Source organism: Martes martes, assembly GCF_963455335.1.
Source record: "Martes martes genome assembly, chromosome: 7".
NCBI classification, from domain to species: Eukaryota; Metazoa; Chordata; class Mammalia; order Carnivora; family Mustelidae; genus Martes; species Martes martes.
Window position 1 is genome coordinate 80,859,915 of NC_137894.1, and position 27,878 is coordinate 80,887,792.

A 27,878-nucleotide genomic window follows, 5' to 3' on the forward strand; every position below is an offset into this window, starting at 1 on the left:
GTAAGCAGAGCACAGAAAGATTGAGAGATTTGGGGTTGCTTTACATGGATGGTAAAACTGCTTCTCAGACTGTACACATGATGACGTTCTTACTTGGAAAGAACAGTTTCTCCCTAAGAAAGGAGAGGGAACTTGAATCTATTTCCTTCAGATTGGCTTTGTCAGCTGGTTATGTTAATGTAGTGCTATTCATTTATTTATAAATTTATTAATTTGTTCTGCTTTAGGATTGCTCAGTTTTTAAGATACACAGTCTTGGTTCTTCTGAACAGAGACTGGATGTGCTCTGTCCACCCAGACACTCTTTTCCATAGTGATCCTTGTTTTGGCAACTGTCTCCCTTTTCTCTGCTCACTTATCACGGCTTGTTTGCAAAAGACCTAACTATAACTGCACAGGCCTGGAGCTTATGCATTAGCTTCCAAATAGGGACAGCGGAGTAGCCTTCTCTTTGTAAGAGATTTAGGCTCCGGAGGGCAGATGTAGCGGGTGCCCTACAGACTCACTGGTGTCCTGCTGGCCAGGGGCAGCCCTGAACCCAGGCTTTATCTTATTTGGGCCACAAGAAGAGAACCGGAGGGGGGTGGAGAAGGAGGAGCCAGACGCTTAATCCTGAAGGACCTTTAGGGACAAAAGCATTTACAGTGAGTACATGCGACAGATTTCCAGCTTTTCTGTTCTTTTATTTAAGAGGGAAAAATTGACAAGAGAAGGGAGAAAGAGGTGGGCAGCTTTGATGACTGGGTAGCTGCATTTTTCTGTCTCCTAGCTTGGTCGAAGAACACTGTCTGATTTAAACGTGACTTAGTCAAATGCATTCTGCTAACATCAGGTTTCAACTAAAAACTTGTGGACTGTCAGGAAGATAGCAGAACCAATCCTTGTTAGTAAGCAATTCATGGTACATTTCTTCTGTTTCTATAGGGTGATGGAATATGGTGGGAAAAGCCCTCCCACAAATTAAAAAAAAAAAAACAACTTTAAAATCTTTACTGCTTGTAGGTTTTGTACTTTAAATGTTGAACCTTCTTTGGATTTGTGGGAAGGAAAGGATTTGATTTATGTTATTTTTAACAGCCGCTGGGATAAAGGTGGTATTATCTCTAATGCTGGAGAGGTGGACACAGCTAAGCATTTGATGGGGGAGGGGAAGGGAGAGGTCACTGGGTTCCAAAAAGCTGGTTATCATCCCTGTCACGCACTTTTGGAACCTGAGTAAGTGGGTGGGCACCTGTACACATCTGGGTCATTGCTTTCATTTGCATCATCAGAAGTTGTCTGCTGGCTTTAAAAGAAAATTTCACTGTGACTGCAAAGGAAACTTTTTGCAAGATGCCTTCTTTATAAAGGAAGAATACAAAACCTAACGGTATCTAAAAGAACATTAATAGTCTTGTGCTGCATTTCCTGCTGCATTTCCTGCATTTATTTTCATTCAAATAGAGTAATTGATTTGATGGAAAAACAAGCTTGAGTAGTCCTGATGGGGCAGGAAAATATACACAAAGATTGTTACTATAGATCTCTAAAATGTGAAGCAGTTTTCCTTTAAATTATAAATTTATCTTTGACATCAGATGTGATTTGGTGAAAATCAGAAATAGAGATAAGTTATCGATGGGTAGTACATTAGATGTGTGCTGCTAGAATTGAAAATTAAATGTTTATAGTAATTACTTTCCATGAAAATGTTTAATTAACCAATTTTATGCCACCTTCCAGGCTTGCTGTGCTCTTATGACACATATGGTATTCCTTTCCCAGCAGCAAAGTTGTACAAGAGGGAAAATAGAAATTGAAATAAAATTTGAGTGTGGTACTGATTTGCTTTACTTCTCTGAGGTACAGAAATTCTATTGTTTACAGTCTGGTCAGTTAAATATGGAAACATCACATCCATGTTGAAATTTTATAGATGCAGGAAAACTTTGCTTTGCAGCTTGACTGTAAGTTTTCCTTACCCTTTACTCATGTGTGATGAACACCGGCTACATTTTTAATGTTTTTATCTTACTCTGTGTGTCCTCTACATATATAACCACACCTCTGTCATTGGTCTTTAATTTCAAGCTATAAGGGAAGAGGATCTCATGTATGTGTTTCTCTGGGAGGAATTAGCAACACATAATGTGTAAATAATAATTTACAAAAGGCATTTGCATTGTACTACTTTATTTCGTTCCATGAAGTAGGACAAATCTATCGATGCTCTTCATGTGCTTTGATAATATGGAGGGCCAGCACTTAGTGTCTACACAGTTCTCAGTATAGGCAGATGCTTTCGATGGCTTTGAAATCTCTGGATAAATAACCCTAGGTGATCCCAGATTCTTATGGTCAGGTCCAATTTTGTCATTTTACCTATGAGGAAACTGAGACTCAGAAATGTGGAGCATCTTGCTCTGCACGGAATTGCACGGTGCCTGTGTTGGGCACAGCCTGATGGTATATACGGAAATGCTGACTGTTGGGACATAAGTTGCTTTGAGCCATTTTTAGTATGTTCTTTAGTTTGTAGTAAGATGTGTATTCCAGAGAAGGCCCTGTGTTGATCTAGGAGTTTCAGAGAAAACACAATGACCAGGCATCATTTTTCAGTTGTGTAGGGCGCTTGGGAGGGATCTGGGGTTGGGTGTCTGAGCAAGTGTGTGCGTGTGGCTGAAACAGTTCACTGTACCTTACCCTGGCTTTTGGTTTTCTGATTTGGGTGAGTCTGGTTTCTCGGAAGAGGTAACCACTGTGACACCAGTGTCATCTTCATTTATCAACAGTTCTGTGACCTTCCACTGGAAGCCTTTATTAACCTTCGTGTATCAGGTTCCTTTTCTGGGATTGTGATTCTGAACAGATCCCCCGGAGAGCAGTGGATTGATTAAAAATTTATAAGTGCTTTGGGAAATCAGAACCAGAGCCTGTCTGAGGCTAGGATATGAATAAATAGTATGGTAGCTCACTCTTCCTGGAGTTTTATTACTCCTGGAGTTTTGAGAACTCTTAACTGGTTTTTTAAAATAGCCAGGTCTAGTGTTATTTTAAAAAACTGTATGCAAGGGTGGTTAAAAATGTGGGGTATGGATTTGTGCCTCTTGCAATCAGGTGGAGAAAGCTGTTGAGTTGAAGCCTAAAACCATTCTCTGAGGCAGGTACCAAAGTGATAAACCTACTTTATGACATTGTATTTTAGTTTCTCAAATAACCTTGCTTTCAAAAATTCATCCATAAAACTGCTTATCATTTATTTTAAAAATTAAATATATAAGAAATTGGGAGGGGGCAGTACCCTCCAGCACTGAAAGGCTTCTGAAATAATATGTTGTAGGAATAACTTATTTTTAAGGTTTTTGTCAATTCAGTAAGTCTTTTTATTCTCTGTGCCCATTTCTGTATGGAAAGTTACATGTTCCTGGTAAAAATGCAAACTTTCCCCCCACCTCTATTTTTGTAGGCAAAATAATTTTGCTGTTGTTACTAAGTGAATATTAAGAATATGAAGAAATACAGACTACTTTGGGATAACCACATTTAATTTCATATTTTGTTTGGTCACCTTTCATCTTTGGGGAAGGGAGCTAGAATGTATAGAACCAGAAAAAGTCTAATAAAAGAAAAATCCATTACCTTGAGTAGAAGAACTTGCTCCTAAAACTAAAAATAATGTCTCGGTAAAATGTGTAATGTACAAGATCCTAAAAGTTGTTATTTTTATATTAAACTGGTTCTAGAAGAAAGAGAAATTATATAGCTTAGATCATTACATTAGAAAACTAGTTTCCCCTTAAGCTTATCAACTTTATTATTACTTATACTTATGTTGTTTTAAATATATTTAATTAACATTTTATTTTTTTATTTGATTCTGTTTATTTGAGAGAGAGAGAGAGAGAGAGCACAAGTGGGGGAAGAAGCAAAAGGATAGGGAGAAGCAGACTCCCCACTGAGCAGGGAGCCCGCCTGGGGCCACCTCCTGGATCCCAGGACTATGGGATTATGACCTGAGCCCTGAGCCAAAGGCTGCTGCTTAACCAGCTGAACCACCCAGGTGCCCCTTAATTAACATTTTAATGTTATGTGTTTTAGAGCAATTTATTACTCTTGAAATCCCAGAAGTGCCCCCCCCACCAAATTTCAACATGCCCAAATATTAAGTAAGTAATTTAAGTTAATAGTTAATTAGATATACTTTATATACTAACCCACATGATTTATACTTTTTGGCAAAGTTTAGGTTTGGAATACTACATAATATCTATTTATATAACATCATAGAAAGGAGCAACCTGTCCTGAATTTGGCTCAGTGTTTTGTTAATTAGAACATGTTCCCTCTCTGCTTATTCTATGTATTGAGTGTATGGGTTATAGTAGCCAAAATGATGTTTAGGTACTGGTAGTAGAAAATCCCCAAGTAATAGTGGCTAAAACCAGATACCTTTTTTCTCTCAATAAAAGAAATACAAGGCAGCAGACTAGGACTGATACAGTAGTTCCTTGTTATCATATGGGATCCGTGTTCCCACCACCTTGCTCTACCATCTTCCACCAACATACCGCAAAGCGTCTCCTGGTCCATGATAGCAACTGGAACCCTAGTCATCAAGCGCACATTGCAGTCTGGAAGAAGGGGGAAACACAGAAGGGCAGAAAGAAGGCCCCTCCTTAAGTCAGCTCCCTTTATGCAGCTCTACAAGCTTTCTGTACAAAAGCTCCACTTCTCTCCCCTTGGTCAGAACTTAGTCACATGGCCCTACCTAGCTGCCATGGAGATAGGAGATGTAGTTTTAAATTCTTAGCAGAAATATGTATGCTGAAAATCAGGATTTTATTAGTAAGGAATGAGGAGAGAATGGATGGTGGGGTAGGCAATACTCTGTGGTTTTGTGTTCCTATTATACTCTGGGTCTTGGGGCTACTATGTAGAAACTCACAACACCTCCTTCTGTTTTTGCCATGAGCTATGGTTTCTTAATTTAGAAATCGGGCTTAATTTAGAAATCCTGTTTCTTCTGCGAAGTATCATTTCTTTATTTGGCAATCTTGTCTGACTCTTTCCTGCTTTCTTCTTTCCTCTTGCCTTTCAGCTGTTTTGGAAAGAAGTAAGGTTTAGAATTCTCCATGTTAACCATGAGCGTGACACTTTCCCCACTGAGGTCACAGGACCTGGATCCCATGGCTACTGATGCCTCACCCATGGCCATCAACTTGACGCCCACTGTGGAGCAGGGTGAGGGAGGAGAGGCAATGAAGGACATGGATTCTGACCAGCAGTATGAAAAGCCACCCCCACTGCATACAGGGGCTGACTGGAAGATTGTCCTCCACTTACCTGAGATCGAGACCTGGCTCCGGATGACCTCAGAGAGGGTCCGGGACCTCACCTATTCAGTCCAGCAGGACTCAGACAGCAAGCATGTGGATGTGCATCTAGTTCAACTAAAGGTAAGGACGGCCTCTGGACTTAGGTCCATTCTAGACAGAAGTCTGAAAAAAATTGTAGCACCTAGAACCTGCGCTCTGTAACTTGCAATGAGGAAACACCCAGGAATAAAAACAGAATAGCCGGTTTGATACACAGGGGCAGAATTCATTCTTTCCTGATTTTACTTCATCGGTTGATTATCTAGAATCAAACTGGCCTTAAAGGGATCATGCAGAGGTGCGGGGGAAGGGAAGGGCATTTTGGTGCAGTGTTATAGAAATCAGCTGTGGGAATAAAAGTATTATAAAAAGGCTTAATAAAAAGGCACTCGCAGGTAAAAGATCATACTGAGCTGCAATTGTGAGTGTGGTTTATGATTATTATCTTCTGTTGCAGTTGATGCCACCTTTGTGGCAAAGAGTGGATTCTGGGATGATGGGGAAGGGCGGTGTTCTCCTTTTAGAATGAGTCCTTTCATCCAGGTACAATGCATCCTGCAGAACAAAGGTGCTTTTATAACAACTCATTCAGAGTTCAGATGTAAAAAAAAATATCTGTGGCTTCTAGAGCCCTCAAAAAGCCTGACTTTTGTTGATACTGAAATGGAGGCGCTGGTAAAGAGTGCTATTAATAGAGATGTTGGCCTAGGGACCCCAAAGTACAGTGAATCTTGTTCTGTCATAGCCACTCCTCTCTTCCAGGTCCCCAAGGCAAACACACACTCGGGTTAATGACCAGCAAAGCAAGGCAGATTTATAGCCAGTCTGGGCATTGGCCCCAAACCCTAATGGAAATTTCTAGTGAGTTGATGAGATCCTAAGGAGAATTCTTTTACCTAAGCTCATTCATCCTCAATGATCTGAAACCAAAGACCGAACAGATTCTTGATCTTAACACTTAAATGGTTTATAGTCTGCCATCAGTGTGAGAATAGAGGATGGGCAGTTAAGGTGAGAGAACGTGTTCCCTAAAGCCTAGAGCATAGAGCATGCTGACTCAGCCTTCTCAGGCTGGTTCAACAGGTCCTGAGCCCAGCTGCTGCATTGGAGAGAGTGTCCAAGAGAGGGAAGAAGGGCACTGGGAGAGAGAGAGAGAAAACAAAGAAAGCCAGAATGGCAAGGTGGCTGGACTTCTCCCAGGTTGAGCAGGCCTGTGTGGTCTTCCCACAGGATCTTGAGAAGGAGAAAAGTACAAAAAAGGTAGCAGAGAGATGGCTAGGAACCAGCTTCAACGCAGGCTAGGCTGTTTCCTCTCTGTGGCAATGGAAATGATCTGTCTCAGTCATTGAAATAGGGTTCTTTTAATCAAAAGAGCAGCTCTCCCACTCTTCGAGGCTGGAGAGAAATGGACGTCTAGGGCTTCACCTCACCCCTCCTCTCCTCTGTTCCCCCTAATGCTGCACTTACATGTAAATAAGTAAGTAAATACAGAGTTTGGGGTTGTAAGGAAAGTTGACTATTGTGCGCCCAAATCTTAGATTTACACAGAAAGGATGGTAAAAGATTAAAGGAGAATGAGGGGGGGTGGTGGTGGAAATACCTTGAGAAGATTCCACTGAAAATGCTGCTAAGGGCTCCTATAAAAACATTACTGTGTCTATTAATTTAATTACATCAGTTATATATGCAAATTTAAATTTAAATTTCAAACAGGCATGTAAAGTTTTTATATAATCAACCAGGGTTATGGTTAGTGTTTGAAAAATCACCTCTAGGGTGATTTGCTTGTCTTTTTCTTCTTGGAACTGTCTGTCATCCTCTCACCTCAGTCCAAAAGGCATCTCGCACCTGCCTCCATCCTGCCCTGTTCCACAGTGTGGTCTGTCTCCCCGCTGAAAGAGGAGCCCCAAAAGGGCAGGAATTTAATGTAGTAATCACATAATTGTTAATCAATGACTGTTAAAGGGATGAATCAAAATTGTTTTATGTGATTTAATTTTAGGGATCCTCTCATTACTTTTTTTTTTTTTTTGCAACTTATTTCATCAAGTGACTGAACCAGCATTTGCCATTATGTTCTCAAGTATTCTGTAATAATTGATCTCTTCCACATTGAGCCCAAAGTCAATGAACTCTGGTCCGTGAACTGAGGTTTAATCTACACAAGGATTTAGTTTTGGTCTCCTAATTTGCTTGGTTTAATCTTCTTTTTTGTGTGTGTGTAATATTTCTTTATTCAGTCAAGTACAATGATGCATTTAAAAAAGTTCTGAATACATGTTAATTTCTTAGATTTCCATGTTAACCCACAGAATAAAGGGGGAACTTAGGCATAATGTTTTATATGTGAAAACACAACATAGCAACTATGTAGAAGCTGCTCTCAATCAAGAGGTGTGGCAAAACAAAGGGACAGGCCCAGCCCCGGCAAGGCCAGCCATCTGCTATGGGGTGTCCTACCTTGGCTCCTACTGGTTTGGTGCATAACTCAGTTTATTAATTTACCATGAAAAATAACCATCATAGGGATGGAAATGCCATGGCTTTAAGGACCATACAGGCACAGATAATTTCTAAGTTTATATATCTATCCCAATGTTCTCCCAGGAACCCCAACTGCCTAACTGACATCTCTAATTGTGTCTTTAAGTGAGCAACTCAAACCAGAGATGCCTATTGAAAAAGCTCTTAATCCCTCCTGCCCCCATATCTTTCTAATTTCAGTGGAAGGCAGGGCATTTTGCCAGGCCCACGTATGACTCTCCATCCCACATGTACATCTATCCAGAAGTCCTGTAGATCCATCTCCAAAATATGACCTAAAGGCATTCACTTCTCCCCAGCACTACTGCTCTCACCCTAGACAGGCCACGTGACTGCTTGGCTGGGTTAATTTTAGAGCCTCCTCTACCACCTGCACTTTATTCACCACACAGGAGCCAATGGGGTCTTTTAAACATTTAAATCAGGTCATGTTACTCCCTTGCTTCCTATTGGCCATAATAAAACCCAGATCTCTTCCTGTGGCTCTGCACCTGTTTGGTTCTCTGGCTATATCTCCTGTTGTTTTCTTCTTGTTCATAATCCAGGCACATTGGAAGTTTCAAAAGATTGTTAGGCTAGTTCTTGCCTCAGCGCTTTTCTTGTTCCTTCTGCCTAGAAACTTTCTTTTTCTGTCTTTGCCAGGCAGAGTCTGGATCCTCATCAAGCAATCAGGCAGAGGAGCAGCGAAGTTCTAACATCTGGAGGTGCAGGCCTAGGAGAGAGTTGGGCAGGGGTTGGGAGTGAGGTGAGGCCTGTGCTGTGTTTGGAAAAGGGCAAGTACACACACACACAACACACACACACACACACACACACACACATAAAAGCGGGGGGCAGGGCGGAGCTACCCTCACCTAATTTGTCTTTGTGCCTCACACTGCCTTTCACATTGCTTGCTCTAGGTCTTGTCCTCATCATCTTCTCTATCATCATATGGACATAGAACTTGAAAGATTAGTTGAACGTGCTTTTGGAAAATGGTCAGGATAGGCTCAGCCTCTGGTTTTGTTTGTTTGCTTGTTTGTTTTGTTTTTTAGATTCACCGTATGAGTGAGATCATACATTTGTCTGTCTTTGTCTGACTTATTTTGCTCAGCATAATGCCTTCTAGGTCCATCCATGTTGTCCCAAATAGCAAGATTTCATTCTTTTTTATGGCTAAGTAATATTCCATTGTGTATATATACCACATCTTCTTTATCCATTCATCTATGGATGGATGCTTGGATTGCTTCTCTATCTTGGTTATTATATATAATGCTGCACTAACATAGGGATGTATATATCTTTTGAATCAGTGTTTTTGTTTTCTTTGGGTAAATACCCAAAGAATAGAAATGGCATTTCTTTCTTTCTTTATTTTATTTTTTAAAATTTTTAAATTTTTTTATAAACATATAATGTATTATTAGCCCCAGGGGTACAGGTCTGTGAAGCTCCAGGTTTACACACTTCACAGCACTCACCATAGCACATACCCTCCCCAATGTCCATAACCCCACCCCCTTCTTCCTCCCTCCCTCCCCCCCTCAGTTTGTTTTGTGACATTAAGAGTCTCTTATGGTTTGTCTTCCTCCCGATCCCATCTTGTTTGATTTATTCTTTTCCTACTCCCCAAACCCCCCCACCTTGCATCTCTACTTCCTCATATCAGGGAAATCATATGATAGTTGTCCTTCTCCGATTGACTTATTTCGCTAAGCATAATACCCTCTAGTTCCATCCACGTCGTTGCAAATGGCAAGATTTCATTTCTTTTGATGGCTGCATAGTATTCCATTGTACCTATATACCACATCTTCATTATCCATTCATCTGTTGATGGACATTTAGGTTCTTTCCATAGTTTGGCTATTGTGGACATTGCTGCTATAAACATTCGGGTGCACGTGCCCCTTTGGGTCACTATGTTTGTATCTTTAGGCTAAATACCCAGTAGTGCAATTGCTGGGTCATAAGGTAGCTCTATTTTTTTTTTTTTTTTGAGGAACCTCCATGCTGTTTTCCAGAGTGGTTGCACCATCTTGCATTCCCACCAACAGCATAGGAGGATTCCCCTTTCTCTGCATCCTTGCCAGCATCTGTCATTTCCTGACTTGTTAATTTTATCCATTCTGACTGGTGTGAGGTGGTATCTCATTGTGGTTTTGATTTGTATTTCCCTGATGCCGAGTGATGTGGAGCACTTTTTCATGTGTCTGTTGGCCCTCTGGATGTCTTCTTTGCAGAAATGTCTGTTCATGTCTTCTGCCCATTTCTTGATTGGATTATTTGTTCTTTGGGTGTTGAATTTGCTAAGCTCTTTATAGATTTTGGATACTAGCCCTTTATCTGATATGTCGTTTGCAAATATCTTCTCCCATTCTGTCAGTTGTCTTTTGGTTTAGTTAACTGTTTCCTTTGCTGTGCAAAAGCTTTTGATCTTGATGAAATCCCAGTAGTTCATTTTTGCCCTTGCTTCCCTTGCCTTTGGCGATATTCCTAGGAAGACGTTGCTGCGGCTGAGGTTGAAGAGGTTGCTGCCTGTGTTCTCCTCAAGGATTTTGATGGATTTCTTTCTCACACTGAGGTCCTTCATCCATTTTTAGCCTATTTTCATGTGTGGTGTAAGGAAATGGTCCAATTTCATTTTTCTGCATATGGCTGTCCAATTTTCCCAACACCATTTGCTGAAGAGACTCTTTTTTCCATTGGACATTCTTTCCTGCTTTGTCGAAGATTAGTTGACCATAGAGTTGAGGGTCTATTTCTGGGCTCTCTATTCTGTTCCATTGATCTATGGGTCTGTTTTTGTGCCAGTACCATACTGTCTTGATGATGACAGCTTTGTAATAGAGCTTGAAGTAGAAATGGCATTTCTATTTTTAATTTTTTAAGGAACCTTCATTCCTTTTTCTACAGTGGTTTTACCAGTTTTGTTCCCACCATCAGTGCATGACAGATTACTTTTATCCTTACCAACACTTGTTATTTCTTATGTTTTTTATTTTAGCCATTCTGACAGGTGTAAGGTGACATCTCATTGTGGTTTTGATTTGCATTTTCCTGATGATTAGTGATGTTGAGCATCTTTTCATGTATCTGTTGGCTATCTGCATGTCTCCTTTGGAAAAATGTCTATTCAGGTCCTCTGCCCATTTTAAATTGGTTTATTATTATCATTATGTTTGATGTTGTTTGATGTATGTGTTCTTTATGAATCTTGGATACTAACCCTTTATCTGATAGATCATTTGCAAATATCTTCTCCTCTTCAGTAGGTTTCCTTTTTGTTTTGTTGATGGTTTCCTTTGCTGTGCGAAAGCTTTTTATTTTGGGGTAGTTCAGATGCTTTAATTTTGCTTTTATTTCCCTTGTCTGAGGAAACATGTCCATAAGTATGTTGTTAAGGCTGATATGCAGAGTTATTGGCTGTTTTCTTTTAGAAGTTTCATCATTTCAGATCTCATATTTAGGTCATTAATCCATTTTGAGTTTATTTTTTGTAAGATGTAAGAAAGTGGTCCAGTTTTATCCTTTTACATGTATCTGTCCAGTTTTCCCAACACCATTTATTGAAAAGGCTGTCTTTTTCCCATGTATAATCTTGTTTCCTTTGTCATAGATTATTTGACCATATAAGCGTGGGTTTATTTCTGGGCCCTCTATTATGTTCCATTGATCAATGTGTATGTTTTTGTGCCAGAACCATACCATTTTGATTACTATAGCTTTGTGGTATGTCCTGAAGTCTAGCATTGTGATACCACCAGCCATGTTCTTCTTTCTCAAGATTGCTTTGGCTATTTGGGATCATTTGTAGTTCCATACAAATTTTAGGATTATTTGTTCTAATTCTGTAGAAAAGACTATTGATATTTTGATGAGGATTGCATTGGATCTCTAGATTCCTTTAGGTAATAGTGACATTTTAACATTAATTATATTAAATGTCACTTTCTCAAAGAAGCTATTCCCGATCCCTATTCTTGAAATACCCATCCTCTTTTCCAACAATTATCTAGTCCATTATTCAGCTTATTTGTTTATTTATTTATTTAGTAATTGTTCTTATCACTAGCTATGATTATCTTATTTACTTGTTTACTTGTTTGTGTTAACCCAAGTGACCTCAAATGTCTAATTCTCCTTGTTACCTAGGATAAGAGCAAGGCGCTTAATAGGGGCTCAGTTTGCACTTGTGGCTAAGTCCAAGTCTGTATGGTCAGTGCCTTCTCTCCTCATAGTTAGTCTTACACTGGAAGTCACATAAGGAAGGCTGCTTGTTGGGGATTGCATTAGGACAGAGGCATTGGATGAATTGGATGAATCAAGGCCCAAGTACATTTGGGGCTTTCTCATCAGGGAGAATTTGAGCAGCTCAGAAATCTGGAGATCTTGCCTAGGAGAATCTGCATGGGGGTGTCTAGGTGGCTTCTTTCTATAAGTGACTGTGCCTGGTCCTCCTCCCCCTACCCTTTTTTCTGTCTGACTCCTTCTTCAGTAATGATTTTGGTCAATAAGCATACACTTAGGTCTTTAAGACTCTAAGACACTCTTTTTCTTTAAAGGTGATTTGCTTATCCCATGGTCATTATGTTGATCTTAAAGTTTACCCCTCAGAAACTACACTTACCAACCTTATTTCCAAGTTCTTAGGGGAAGTTTACTAACCCCCGTGATGAACTACAAAGCACTATTATAAAGTTCTCGTGTTGGGAGTGGGGAAGTCATTGTTCTAGAGAGTGATTAAAAACATTTAACTTTGACATTAAAATATGGAAATGATGCAATATATTATACTATATAGTTTTCCCATTTTTTTAAAGCTGAAAATATAATCCGCATATTTTATTTCTTAGTTTCCAGATATTCTTTACTAAGAACTATGAGAAGCCAGCTGAACCATTTTTAGAAACTTCCCCTCTCCTCCTCCTCCTCTTTTGGATTCAGAGGCTGTGCTGTGTATGAAAACCAGAGTGAAACCTTACAAGATTTTGACTTTAACTGAGACTTCTCATCCAGATGAATGTATTTGGATACTAAATAGGCAAATTTGGCACCTCTGCTTCCTGATTAACAGTCTTCTTAGAATATTATTTGTATTCCTGGAAACATGACAGGAAAGAGGCAAGGCTTAGACTAGCTAGCATAGGCTAAATTATACAGCCACTTGACAAATAGAAGTTTTGACATGACTTAGCTGGAATTGGCTCCCCAAATAACCCACTTTAGATAAATTGTACTCTCAGCCACCTCCAGAAGAAGTTTGTGTCTATTTCTTTCATTTGGGCCTGGTTCTCAAAGTTAGAGCATTAAACAGAGACTCTGTTTACAAGATGTTCCAATTGGGCTGTCTCCAGACTGAGATGTGCCTGACCTCTGGAGTGGATCCGGGTACCCAGGGACTCACATGGGTTCTGGAGGTCTTGTTGGAAACAAGGTGTGAGTCCTCTTTATAGCTGAGATGGGCATATCAGTTGGGCCTGATGGACTGAAAGTGATGGGAGTCCTGGGATGATGGAGCTCTTGGAAGACAATACACTCTCATCATGAGGCAAGGAGTCTGTCCCAATGTAGGGGGAGTATGCGTGGGAGGATTGGTAGTTTGTGGTTAAGTGTGTTTCTGGCCCTGGAACCCATCCTGAGCAGCCAGCCAGGCAGCATGGGGACCCAGTGAGGGGAAGAGATTGTGGGTGTAACTTGGAGGACCGGTCTCAGTTGACCCTTTGCCTCGAGTTCTTCCTCCCCTGATATAGCAGGTGGAAAGGAAAGAATATTCTCTTTCTTCCACTACTGGAGCGTAACTAGCTGAGCTCTGCTTGAGGTGGCAGAGGTTTGCCAAAGTGGCAGCTGTGGAGTACAGGGTCTGCTGGCCAGAACAGTGTGCAATGGTCAGGATCGATTCTCGGACACATCTAAAATATGCCCTAGGATTCTCGGAAAATCTCGATAAAGGGAACTCTGAATGAACTAGTTTGGAGCTTGGAGGATTCTGGTCTTAATATGACCATGGGCTAAAGTCTAAAACATTTAATTTTACCATCTTTGGGCAGTTTCTGATTCCTAACACATCTTAAAGTTCAGTAAGCACCGTTTTAAGATTGAAGACCAAATATCTTTGTTTGGGGGAAAGAGTAGGTATTTTTTTCTTTTTGCCCTTTAGACCACTTTTTTCCCAAGAACAGCCCTGTTTTCTCAATTCATTAGTGTGCTGTGAAATCAATTTAAGGAATTAAAGAGCTAAAACAATGAAATAGAATTACTTGAAGTAAGGACAAATACTGTTTTGTGCAACTTGGTTAGTTATGTACATATATTACATATATAAGTTGGGTCATGGGGTAAAATTTGTATTTTTCTCCAAGTCAAGATCAGGACAGTGTGATAGTTACTATTTTAGACCACTATCAGCTTTTTCAACATCTTTGATATATTTTAATTTTGGAACATGTCATGCAAGTAAATGTAACCTGGTGCTAATTTTCCCCAAATCATTGTTTTTTGTACTTATATGGGAACAGAAGGCCTCACATCCTTCTAGAGGTATGAGAAATTTTGGTGACTGTAAAGCACAAGAGAATAAATTCTGGTTTTCTTGTGTTAGATATTTGAGATGAGTAGATTTGAAGGTGCGGGCTCATTGTTTTTCTTTTTTTTTTTTTTAAATTAAGAAGAAGATCCAACTTACATGTATGATCACCAGTAGGAATGTGAGGGTTTTGAAGTGGGATGTAAATGAAATCCTGGGGTCCCTTTGAATAGGAGTGTTCATGGCTATTCTAAACTAAGGAGAAAACTTGTTTTTTTGTTTGTTTGTTTGTTTGTTTTTTGTTCTCCTCATTATCTGCTGCTACCTTGCCCCTTCAATATTTTATATCTCAAAGAGGGAAACATGTAATCTCTCAAAAGTGAAATGCCACCAAGGTGTGAATTGCTAGTATCCTAACATGGAAGCGGGTGGAACAAGAGAAGGACATCTTTAATAAGAAATGTTGGGGGTGGCTGGGTGGCTCAGTCAGTTAAGCATCTGCCTTTGGCTAGGATCATGATCCTGGGGTCCTGGGATCAAGTCCCTCATCGGGCTCCCTGCTAGGCCAGGGGCCTGCTTCTCCCTCTCCCGCTCCCCGGGCTTGTGCTAGCTCTCTCTCTATCTCTGTCAAATAAATAAATGAAATCTTAAAAAGAAAAAGAAATGTTAATAAGTCAATTGATTTCTAAGTATGACATGTATAGAGACAGTGGTGCTTATCCCTGGCTGCACAGTAGAATCTCCTTAGAAGCTTAAAGAAAAACCCCACTTCCCAGGCCACATTCTAGACAACTACAGTAGAATCTGGGTTTGGACCTAGCCATCAGTCATTTTAAAAACTCCTCAAGTGATTCCAATGTACGCTAGAGCTGAGAAACCCTGGAAGCTGATTTTGAGCAAAGGGCTTTTGGATACATTTTGCTTGGTCAATGCATTCTCCCATTCCTCCCAAAAAGACAGCCAGAGATTTAAAGTAACTGATTTAGAAGCAAAGATTCCTATATGACTTTTTTGAACTTTTTCAGTTTCTCAAGTGACCTCATAAAGTTAGTAAAAGTAGTGAGAGGGAAGGCAATACATCCATACCAGATATCAGCCGATATGTTTTAAATGTATCAATGTTATTCTCTTAAATTTTTTGTAAATGAAAGAAAACTGAATCCAGATAAAGTAAATGTTTCTCTCTCACATAATTCATACAAGTTTTTGAATTAGAAATTATTTTACAGAAAAGTCCAGGCACAAGGCTGCCCGCCAATAATTGTGTGGACTATATATAAATGTCACCTTTTGAAGTTGTGCAGTGCACCACCTGCACAACTTTCTGTGGTTGCCTTGTATAGGCATGGGAGATAGCTTGAGCAAAGTTTGCTTTGAATGTGAAAGACAGAGGGCTTCTTTCCCTGGAGCCAAGGAATGATGAATGATATATATTACTGGAGTTAGTGGAGACACATTTTGAAGGACCATAAATACTTTGAATGCCTCAGAGGAGTCTGGGCTTGATTCAGTAGTCACAAAGACATCTACAAACAAAGAAATAACATGGTAAAAACCTGTGTCTTAGGATGAGTTTGCGGTATGTGCCTCGTGATCTGGGAAGCGGAGAGATGTGAGACAGCTATGAGGCCGTTTGGTTAATGACAAACGGTGGCTGACTTGGGTGGTGGAGGATGATAACAAGAAAAAGTCCATCAGACCAGGTAGCTGATGCAAGCCCAGAGAGGCCACGGGGGAGTCAGAGGCAACTGGGATTCTGTGGCTGAATTTGCCCTCATCAGACTCAAATTGAACTGTTGTGCCTATTGTCACTTTGTGTTAGGGCTGAGGGCTCTATTTCTTTCTATAAATGTGAATAGAATAAAAAGGAACAGAATAGAAATCTCTCCTGTGTTCGTTTGAGCCTTGTAGCTGTTATTAGTGGGCTTTTTGGTGTAGCTTTTTCCATTGTTCTGTGATAACTTAATGTACCAATTTTCTTCATTATTTGAATGAGGCAAATTTGTGAGATATATCATTAAATGGAAAAGGAATGTATGAAATGAAAGTGGAAAGTGATCTGCTCTTCTGAGGAGGTGAGAATGGATATAACAATTACTGGAGAATTGGTTCACAAGGAGGGAACTTACCTTAGGCAAATTATGAAGAAAGTCTTCATTGCTTTCTTGCAGTTTCCCCTCTTCCAGAAACCTAGTTTCTATTAAAAGAGCTTATAAAGTAATAAACCACAGTATTAACAGTAGCTACAGCTCACACTTTTGCTTCTGCAAAGGAATGTTATCACACTGGCCAAAGGCATCAGTCTCTGTATTGTGGGAGTCAGGTGGTAGTGACACGGTGGGAAGAGATTTCTTCAAATAGTACCACAAAGAAGACTGTACCTCCTTTATGGATGCTCTGTGCCCCCGTCCTGGAGATAACTTAACTAGGAGTGAAATGTTGTTTGGAAAAATATATTACATGCAGTGTTTACCTCCCTTAGCTTTCAGCTGCCCTCCCAGAGAAAGTCCAAATGCCTGGGCAGGCCTTATAGTTCCTTCCGAGTCTGGACATAGTTGGCCTATTGTGTCTTCTGATGTTTCCTTTCCTGCACCTCTAAAAAGCCAGGCCCTTTCAGAAATCCATGAATGGAACATGGTTTCCCTCGTCTTGGGAAGTCACCTCACTCTTTACCCCAAAATTCTGTGTCTGGGAAAATAGTTACACATCCTTTGAATCTCAGCTAAAAGCTCACCCATGGTGAAACCATTTGGAAGGCCGGTCTGGTCAGTCCTTCCGTAGATTGTCCCCGTATTTTCATATGGTGCCCACTGTAGCATGGTGGTGGACCCAGTCTTCAGTTTGAGTCATTACCACTTTAGCTGTCATGAAGAATCCTGTTTTCTCTACTTGTTCAGCTTAATATACAGCTTCTGTTAGCATGAAAAACATTCCCTTTGATTATTTTGTTGATCTAGTGGAAACCAATTTACTTAGACCTGTGAATAATTAGGAGGTCTTACTGAGGGAGAGTAAGTTCCCACATCTATGATGGAAATCTGAGGGCATGCATATTTTCATTTTGTTTGACCTTTGACAGAACATCCCCGACACTTTGTACTTTAGGGATATGACTTATGGGGAAGAGCCTCACCTCAAAACACTATTAGCGATCCCAAAAGTTGTGCATCAATGAACATTTAGAGGTAAATCATGTTGCTAATAAAAACTTGATATCATTAAAGAGTAGTTACTGCAAAGAGACATTCAAAGTTGAGATATTTTAGCTTCTTTGGGTTTTTTTGTGCTGTATTTTGTAGATAAATATAGGATTTATGTAAGTGGATTATTTTGTCACTGTTACAGCAAAAACTATTAAACAGCTGTGTAGACTTGATGATTTTCTGGGTTCTTCTTTAAATGTGTTAACTTGAGTAATTCTCCCTGGGGTATATATACCTATCTGTTGGATTCTGGTGTTCTACAATGAGTAATGAGCTACATAAACCAAAATGAATCTAAACTCTGCATGATAAATACAGTAACTGACATTATTTTATGTGCATATGATTATCTTGTTTCCTTTCATTTTTCTCTTTTCAGCTTCTGGTGATTTATATTGATCTCTTCTTAATTAGTTGTAAACCTGAGGTATCTATATTTTTTAAAGTAATATTTCTTTTTAAACTTTTGTAAGTTAAGTTGTAGATACATAAAATGTATTATATTAGAAAAACCTGTGAATTTTCTTCTCAGAACTGGTGGACATCTGTTTTGTTATTATTGTTTGTTTTAGGTCTTAAAATAATTGGGCTTAGTTTTTCCTACAGATCTATAAGCAATTATAATTTTTGTTTGCCACTGGTCCATAAATAAGAATAAATATTTCATAACTGTTTAATATGGTTATTATAAAATTCAGTACATATTTTAAAATGTAGTCCCATAAATGTGTTGCAGGTTTCCAGAACAAATTTACTAATGTTTAAAGCACAAGGCTTTATAAAGATTGTGCATTTATTTAATATAATGTTATGGTCTCCACTTTTATTTTAAAAAGTGAATGTAGTATATTTTTAAAAATTTTTTAAAGATTTTATTTATTTATTTGACAGAGAGAGAGAGATCACAAGCAGGCAGAGAGGCAGGCAGAGAGGGGGAAGCAGGCTCCCTGCTGAGCAGAGAGCCCGATGCGGGGCTCGATCCCAGGACCCCAAGATCGTGACCTGAGCCGAAGGCAGAGGCTTAACCCACTGAGCCACCCAGGCACCTCTGAATGTAGTATATTTTGTTTCTCATTAAATTTAAGTTATTTTATTTCACTTGGTTGGTTATTGATACTTTTGTAGATTTATTGGTCAAAGATGGTAAAAAAAAAATCAGGTGATTGTGTTTCCCTTAGATCATGACCCCAGCTGGACATTGCAGCACAAATTCTAGACTCACAGCCATTCTCATCCATTTCAGATTGAAAATCAGTGATCCAAGGCCTAGCACACAATTCTTCTTTCCACTGTAAAGCCTTTCTGGGGGCTCTCAGCCCGTGCTGCTCAGCATCTATTCTCTTGATCCATAATTTAGCGCCAGTGTTTGCTATCCTGCACTTTTATTTGCTTTTTTATATGTTGTTTTCTAATTTCTTCGAACAAACCTAAAGTTTTTTAAGGGGAAATCCTCCCATTTCCTTTGTGTAAAATTGTAGACATTTTTGTTCAGCCAGTTGATGGAATCCTCACATTATTCTTTTTAACTTTCCTTTCTGCCCTAAGTGACATTAACATGCCAGGGAGACCATAACCTCCCAAGGCTATTTCAGTGAAGTAATAAAATGTATTCATAAGCATTTTAAAATTAGTATAATTATTCACAGAAAGTTTGGGGTTAAGCCTTGTTCTAAACAAGTAGAAGTTTGTTGGAATTAACCCAACGGAGAATTTGACGTTTTTCATAATAAGAATTAAGTGATGAGGAACCTTAATTAAGTTCTTCAAAGACAAGACAGTCTAGTTAATATAGCCCAAAGTTTGGGCTAAATTAAATCCCTGGGTCCTATGCAAGTCTTTTATCAATGCAGTTCTAGCATATCTCCTGTATAACACATATTCATGTTTGAGAGGAAGTGGAATTATGGATCTCTCTATCTTGGACTACTTGTCCAAGCTTAATATACAGCTTAATATTCATTCACATCCGTTCTTTGTCCACGTGAGAGCTGGTATGGGAATGTGCTCAGTCACGACATTTACTTTAATAACTCCTGGAGTGGGAGTCTTGGTTTCAAAGGTTCAAACAGGTACACTGACGTAAATCAGTCAGATACCTATTCATACCCTGCTTTTCCTGTTGTAAGGGGAACAAAGGGGGAGGAACTAGAAATGAAATGCATGAACGTCTTGATTTATGATGCCTAGGACCAAGGGTCCTCTTGCAAGGGAGGAAAAATGCCTATAAATCAGGTGAGGCTGAATGGCTTTTGTTCGTAGTTGGGTAACAACTGTGCCTCAGTGGCAGCTTCTCTTTGTTTTCAGCTGCCTGGAGTAGACCCCAAATCCGGTGTTCACGTTCTGTCACTAACCTTATGGTGTGGTAGTTCTTGCCTTTTCTGGGTCTCAGCGTCCTCGTTTGTAAAAGGAATGAACTACAGGGTTCCTTCCAGTCCTAACATTTTGCACACCCTAAGCAAGCTGTAAATTCTGCGAGTTTGTGGCTCTGCTCCCATGTTCTCCTCTTTCAGCATCTGGACGGGGACTCTTGTTTGCTCTTGAAGTTCCTCAGGTCCTTTACTCTGCTAGTAATAACACTAGCCAGCTACCTGGCATTTATGCTGTGCTTTCCGCAGAGTGGTTTGCATACATTATCTCAGTTCATCTTTACAATAGCGCCTAGACCTCTGATGAAGAACCTGAGGCACAGAGAAGTTAATTGACTTGTCTAAGGTGTCACAGACTGAAAGTGGTAAAGCTGGGAATAATCCTGAAGTCTGTTAACCGTTCTTAGATTAGCAATTTCTTTGAAAATATGATAAAAACTGTAAACTTTCTTCTCAAGACATTGCACACACATGACCATCATATTCTGCGTACTATTTCAAGAGACCCTTTGAAACCCACTCATGGGCACTCCAAGTTAACTCCTGTAGTATGTATCATACTGCTCTTTCAGGTCACTTATTCTTGATTGCAGAATGGGAACATTCAGAGGGAGAAGGAAAGATACGGAAAACACATAAATGATTCCACAGTCTTGTATTTAGTAGAAAATAGCCACCTAGATTCTGGTTTGCATTAGTTTTTTTCATATGTATGAACGTCAGGGGCTTTGGGGGAGCCTCCCAGTCCCAGAACGATGGTGGAATTGCAGGAGAGATCTCACCTGGAAAAATTTACTTCCCAGCCTGCTTTGTAATGCCTGAATTTTCTCTTGCCCACCACGAAGGCTTTCTTTCCATAATTACAGACAAAGCATTAAATATGTGTCATTGGGAAAAGAATTGTATTGGCTTACATTTGCATCAAGAATACATACCAGAGGCTTTCTCAGAAACTGTTTTTTGGTGGAGGAGAGGGTTCTGGCCTCTTAAAGACTAGATGGAAGGGAAGGGCTTCAGACAGAGACCTTGCTGTTGAACGGACAGTCTTTACCTTGAGTCATATGGCTTCAGGATTTCTAATCTCATCCAAGCAGAAGCAGCTGGATTCCAAGCACGGGGGTGGTAATAACTGCCAAGACAGTTGCAGGTATTCTGAAAACTGGGTTGAGGCTGTCTTCTAGAATTTAGAGGGCAAATTGGGATATGCTGGTCCTTTTTTTTTTGATGGTGGCCCATTTAGTTCAAGCTGCCTCAAAGATTTCGGAAGTACACTGGAAACAATGAACACATATTGCCTCGTTAGTATCAACCAGCTTACTGATGCTGGGATGGGACTCTCTCAAATCAGTGACAATCACTTGTCACCTCTGCCCTCATGACTTCCCTTTTACTGCTGGCCCAGTATTGGGAGTGAGGCAGAGTGGAAAGCCCCCAGAATATGGAGATGGCAGGCCTGGTTCTGATCCTATCTCTGTGACCCTCTAAAAGGTAGACTCCAGGCAATTCAGTGATTTCAATGAGCCTTAATTTCCTTACCTGTAAATATTTATCTCTGAAGGCTATTGTAAAAATCAAGTAAGATCATTCTTTGGAAGAACTTGGAGGTCTCCCAGGTGCTACGTAAGTGTCAGTAGTCCCAGTTATGATTATTTCCCAGTCCAAACATTGTTTGTTGCATTTGTGACTCTGACAGGGTGAGTTGGCAAATGTGTATATGCTTGTGTGTGTTAGAGTTGTGGGAACTGTATATACTTCCAATTATAATACACTTTTCTATAATTTGCTCTTGGCCATTAAAACACAATAAAATACAGCCTTAATAAACAAGACTTACAAGGGGCAAGACATATTTCACTTGACATTTTTACTTAACAGAATGAAATAAAAAACAAATTTGATTTTATATTATCTAAAAAATGTTCTGTGGTATATTAGCATGCTTCCTCCCCAAATTTCAACTGCATAATACTGAATATTATCTAAATCCTTTTCAGGATTAAAGATATTGCAGCTTTTGAGGTTATCACTTGGAACATCATTTTTACTAAAATAATGTAGATTTAGATGTAGTAAGAGATTTATGTTGAAGTTTTCTTTTTCCTTCCATGTCCTTTTTTGGGTTTTGTTTTACTTCTCCTAAAAGGTGAAATTATGGGTAGGATTGAGTTAATTGAGGACCTAAGTTAATTACAGTTTTACTATTAATATTGCTACAATTTGGGGTGCCTCGGTGACTCAGTTAGTTAATCGCCCAGCTCTTGATTTCGGCTCAGGTCATGATCTCAGGGTGGTGAGATCGAGCCCTGAGTTGGGCTCCATACTCAGCGGGGAGTCCGCTTGTGAGGCTCTCTCTCTCTCTCTTTCTCTCCCTCTGCCCCTCCCCTCTGCTCTCCTACACTTGTGTGTGTTTTCTCTCTCTCTCTCTGGAATAAATAAATCTTAAAAAAAAAAAAAGCTACAGTTTGGCCCAATTTGGTCTTTAAGAAGGCATCTTTAAATTCCAAATACAGGAAAAAAAGCCTTCTATATGAATATGTTTACATATCTTGTTTATAATAGCATGATTTAAGAAAAACACAAATGAGGAAAGTGATTTTTTATATCTCATAATCCACTAGTGGAAAAAAATAGTTGACTCTGGGGGAAAAAACGTTGCTTTAGATTTGCAAATAGATTGGAGTCTGGAAATACCTGAGAAGTAACAAACAAGCATCCCTTCTTCAGTCTTCTTGAGCCTTTAGCTAGTTTGCCTGATATATCAAAGACTTGATTTTATACTGGTTGGTATATGAAAAAATAAGATAGTTTGTTGCTGTAATACATATTGATGTAATCAATATTCATAAGTAGAAAACATGAACTTCCTAATCACTGCAAATCCATTCAATTAGTTGAATAATTTATCATCCTTTCAAACAATCTGGCGCTGCTTTCCATGCTCCAGCTTCTGTTTGCTGCTTCCTTCCATTTATCACTCTTTCCCTCTGGTCTGTCCTGCACATCTAGCACAAAGCGCATCGCTTTCTTGGTGTAAAGCTATTTATTTGCTCGTATGTGAACTGGTATCTAGGAAACTTGCCAAATTAGCACCGTCATGCTCAGGTATGGGAAACACCCGTATAAAACACAGCCTGGGCACTCAGGCTGCAGGCATAGCAACCCCTTAGATAAACCTGTTGTGCAGTAATTTACTCCTGTGTCTTCCAGTTGTCTTCTAGGCACAGGCTGATGTTTAAACAAAAGATTTGATGTTTTTTCCTGGTTATAAAGTAACACATAGTCATAAATTCAATGTCGGTCGGTGTCTAAAGTGCTGTCCAGCGTGGTAGCATTAGCCACAATGGATATTTTAAACTTGAATAGATAAAATTAAATAAAGCTAAAAAGAAATTTCAATTCCTTAGCCTCACTAACCACATTTTAAGTGTAGTTAATGGCAGCTGTATTTGACAGCACAGAACATTTCCATAATCGCAGGAGTTCTATTGGATAGTGCTGATTAATGTTTTAACCTGTACTTTCTTCACCCCTTTTCTTTAATTTAAGGGTAAGTTGTGTCCATATTTCCATTTAATTAACTGTAGCTCTATGCTGTCATTTTTAATGCTGCACAGTAATCTACTGCCTGGATGTACCCTGATTTATTTGTCTGGTCTCCTAATGATGCCTGTGTTGCTTGCTTCTTTTTTTCTGCATGACAAAAAGTGTTGTGTTTATTACTTTGAGCATGTATCTTTCTGTACTTGTCTAAAATATTTAAAATTTGAATTTCTTGGTTAAGGCTCTTTGTGTTTTACATCTTGGTACATATTGCTGAACTGCCCTGCAGACGCTAGTCAGCAAACGTTCTTAGTTGATTGTGCGAGAGACATTCCCATCTACTCAGGCAAGTCACTCAACCCCTCTAAGTCACATTTAATTTTTCTATTCACAGTAGAAATAATAACAAAACTTGTCTTAATAAGTTGTTGCCAGGAATGAAATAATTTGTAAATACTTTTAACAAATAAAAGGAAAGTGCTACTGTATGATATTTATAATAAATTACCCGTTGACTGTAAAGATGGCAGTGGGGGACCCTAAATCCCCTGCAATCTAGTTTAATGCCCCAAATAAGGAATAATGTGTTGGTAACAATTGAGAGACAATGGCTTTGAAGACCACATCATGGAAAAGGGACCTATGGCCTCAGAAACATCATTTATTGTTGTACACATAAGTATATCAGTATAAAGGTAGGCTTTTCCATACAGAGACATTTAGAGAAGTGGGATAATTTTTGTTGGTGTTAGAGTGGGGTGAAACCTGAGAGACCATCCTACACCACTCCTTATTCTACAAATGAGAAAGAAATAAGAGGCCTAGAGAAGTTAAATGAGTTCTTGGGTTCACACAGCTAATGGGGGCAGAGTCTAGTTTAGACCCCAATCTTCTGATCCTCCACCCAGAGTCCTTTCCTCTATAGCCTGCAGCTCTAAATGTGTAGGCAGAAGGTGGCAGGATTTGTGCTGTCCCTCAGATGAAGGTTAAGTCAGTGTTGCAATCTAGTTTGGTAACGAATATGTATCTGGAGATTTATGCTTGAAATAAGTGCTTGTAGAGGCTACCTGGGCTATGTGAGAGTCAGGCTGCCAAATGTTTACTAGCTATTTGAAATTGCTTTAGTGATAATAGAATTTTTCAAACAGACTCTGTAAGCCAAATTACAAATCAGATCTGTCTCATGAATGGCATCTAAGTTAGACAGCATTGCTTAGAAACAAATTGTTTGAGGAAGCTCTCAGAGTCTCTGTCTTTGGCTCATCTCTGAAACTCAAACTAAATACCTTCATTTACTTTATGACTTTACATAAGAAACAGAGAGCTTCAAGTTATGTGGAAGATTTTGATCAGCCTGCAAAACCAGCCATATGGCCAGTCCTCCGCACTCTGTCTAAACATGCCTTCCGGATCCTTTCCCTCGGTTTGTATGCCCAGTTGCCTCCCTCAGCATTTGTCTTCTCACTGACATGTTTTGACTGTCCAGTAGCTGCTACCAATAAATAACAGAGAAATTAAGGTTGATGGCTCTCTTTCTATTTGCATCTGGGTCTTCTAAGAAACAGTAAGAACTCTTAAATTTAGAAAGGGCAGGTCCCCCTCAGTGAGTTGTGTGCTGGATTACAACTCAGTGAGAGTGCTTGTCCTTCTATAGGAACCAAAGACTGGCAAGTTTTCTGGGCAAATCATAGTTTCTCATATGGCGGTACCTGACTCCCACATCACAGGGCTTTCCATGCATCACAATACTTGGTCTTGTGCTTGCTAATATAAAGAGTAGAAGATGAGACAACATAGTGTGAGGACTAATTGGTTTGCTGGAATAGACCAATAGGGAGATAAAATACAGTGAAAACTTGATTTTTTACATGAGATGAAAAGATGCAGATAATACACATTTTTAGATACTTAAAGAGCAGTTTTTTATTTTACATTTCTTTTTTGCTATAGTTAAAAAGGCCCATAATTATAGATTTGGAATGGATTAGGGTTATTTTTCCCAACATAAATGCTTCCTTATGTTCAATTGCTTTCCTTCTTGTTTCATTTAAAAGTTTGTGTTTTTCTTGAATATAGAGCAAGTGAATAGTGTTTTTCTTGAACATGTAGCAATTGAATGATGTGGATAGGAGAATTATCCATTGGAATAGTGTCTCAGTGTAGTTGCCAAGTTGTCATCGAACATGGTTTATTAAAAATCCCAGGAAGTTTTCTTGAAAATAAATTTCTTGCCCACTCCTTTTTATTGAAATAAAACTGGTTCACTCCAAAATTTTCTTTTGTGATGTTGATACTAGAGAAAAAAAATGGTGATCTTTATAATCTCTGTCCCCTTTATCTCCTTGAAGAACCTCTGATCTGTTTTTATCAGGGATGTCCTATTTTCTAATTACATAACATTTATAACCTGCCCCAACCTACTTTGGAAGTACTTGAAGTATAAATCCCAAACAAATGATTGAGTTTGCTGACTGTCCATCTGCCTACATAAAATGGGTTGGTGGGAGAGGGTGATGGGTGAAAGCAGGATATTCTGGAGTGGCCCGTTTGATGAGAGTGAGGGACAGAGGAAGGGATTTTACCTCATCATTTTTAAAAACTATTTATTTTAGAAAAAGAGAGAGAGAGTATGGGGGGAAGGAGCCTCAGGAGAGGGAGAGAGAGAATCTTAAGCACAGTTCTCACTGAGCATGGAGCTGGGCTCAATCTGAGATCATGACCTGAGCTGAAACCAAGAGTCTGATACCCAACCGACTGAGACACCCAGGCACCCCTACCTCATTAGTTTTTTAAGGGCAAAACTTTGGAGGTTTATTGTTTTGTTTTGTTTCCACTTTTTTTAGTGGTGGAGGAGCATATGTAGAAAAAGCAATATTCATACATTTCAAAAATTTAGAAGTAATTAAGATTAACATTTTTTATGATGTGATAAATGAATGAGAATATTCTATTATATGATAGATATACTACTGGTGCTGAAGCAGTTAGGATATGTGAAAATTGGTCTAAATATTTGTCATAGGGCTAAATACGAAAAGCCACATTTACCATGGTTTAATTTTAATGATGAGCAGTCTTTGGATGCCTTATAGTGGCATGTATTTAATTTGGCAAATCCTTCAAGGTGAAGAAAAAAATAGATATATTGTTTTTACTTCCCAGAAATATAGTTCAATTTTAACTTTAAAATGAACAAAACGTAGAGTTAAAATTCTTCTTTTTACAAAAACCAAAACCAAAATACAGAGTAAAAAGCTATAATATATGATACTATATTTTAAAAAATCACCAAATACAACTGTTTTCAGAAGTAAACATGCACATTTTTTCTGTTTCAGTATCAAATAACATATACAGAGCTGATAGCAGCCTTTCAAAATGAATTATGCTCTCAGATTGAAACAAATAACTTTGGACATATGAAATCTAAATTAACCAAGCTTATGTTGTGGCTTAATAATATTTGTAAATGGCTGGGTCAGCCTAGCTGTTCCAAAATAAGTACCTCAAATTGTCACGTGTCTGTAGGTGGCAAACAGGGCTGGTCATGACCAGAGTCAGAGAATTGGTTCATGTCCATGGACCGCAAATATAACTCTTTAATGGACCTGCTACCCCCTTAGTGCTAATAGTTACATGCATTTTAATCAAAGATAGTATCTTACCCAAGAGAAAGGAATAACACATTAAGAGAAATAATTTAATATGAAGAAAATCTGTGATTTTCAACCTGTGATTTCCAAATGAGTGATACTCATTAAACTACTTTGAAAATTTCAAAAAGCCTAATAGAAATTGCATATTTATATATAGTTATACATTATATGGTTTTACAGACCGGCATTTGTTACCACCTTCTGTCTAAAATGCTATTAAGCCAATGAGGTAACAAACACATTTTATCTCATTTTGGTCAGGGAGCTTTGAGAAGCAGTTATATTTGTCATTGAGTAAATGGAAAAGTAAAAAATAATACTTTCTAAATATATTAGGCTTGCCTAACAGGCATCTTTCAAAACATGGGGTTTATGTTGGGAAAGGATAAGATATAATGAGAGCTAACAAGAGAGGTTTCTTCGTGAAGACAAGGTTGAGGGACTACTGAATTAATCTACTGAATAGGGCTTGAGGAAATTCACTATGGAAGAGGGAGATATTGATCAAGTCGGGGAAGAGAAAGAATGAAGCTCCGCTGGTAATGGGCATTTTTAATTTATTTATTTGTTAGAGAGCGAGCGAAGACAGTGTGGCAGGCAGAGGCAGAGGGAGAAGCAGGCTCCCCGCCAAGCAAGGAGCCCGATGTGGGACTCGATCCCAGGACGCTGGGATCATGACCTGAGCCGAAGGCAGCTGCTCAACC

The 27,878-nt window shown here is 39.1% G+C and overlaps 1 protein-coding gene across 1 annotated transcript in view; it reads left to right on the forward strand.

Moving 5' to 3' along the window:
• Window positions 1-478: 478 nt before the first annotated feature.
• Window positions 479-27,878, forward strand: part of AKAP6 (A-kinase anchoring protein 6) — a 368,170-nt gene continuing 340,770 nt past the window's right edge. Inside the window, exons 1-2 of the mRNA XM_080809066.1 lie at window positions 479-644; window positions 5,078-5,435. Of these exons, the coding sequence (XP_080665192.1) occupies window positions 5,112-5,435 (324 nt within the window). The 5' untranslated portion in view covers window positions 479-644; window positions 5,078-5,111. The remainder of the gene's footprint in view (window positions 645-5,077; window positions 5,436-27,878) is intronic.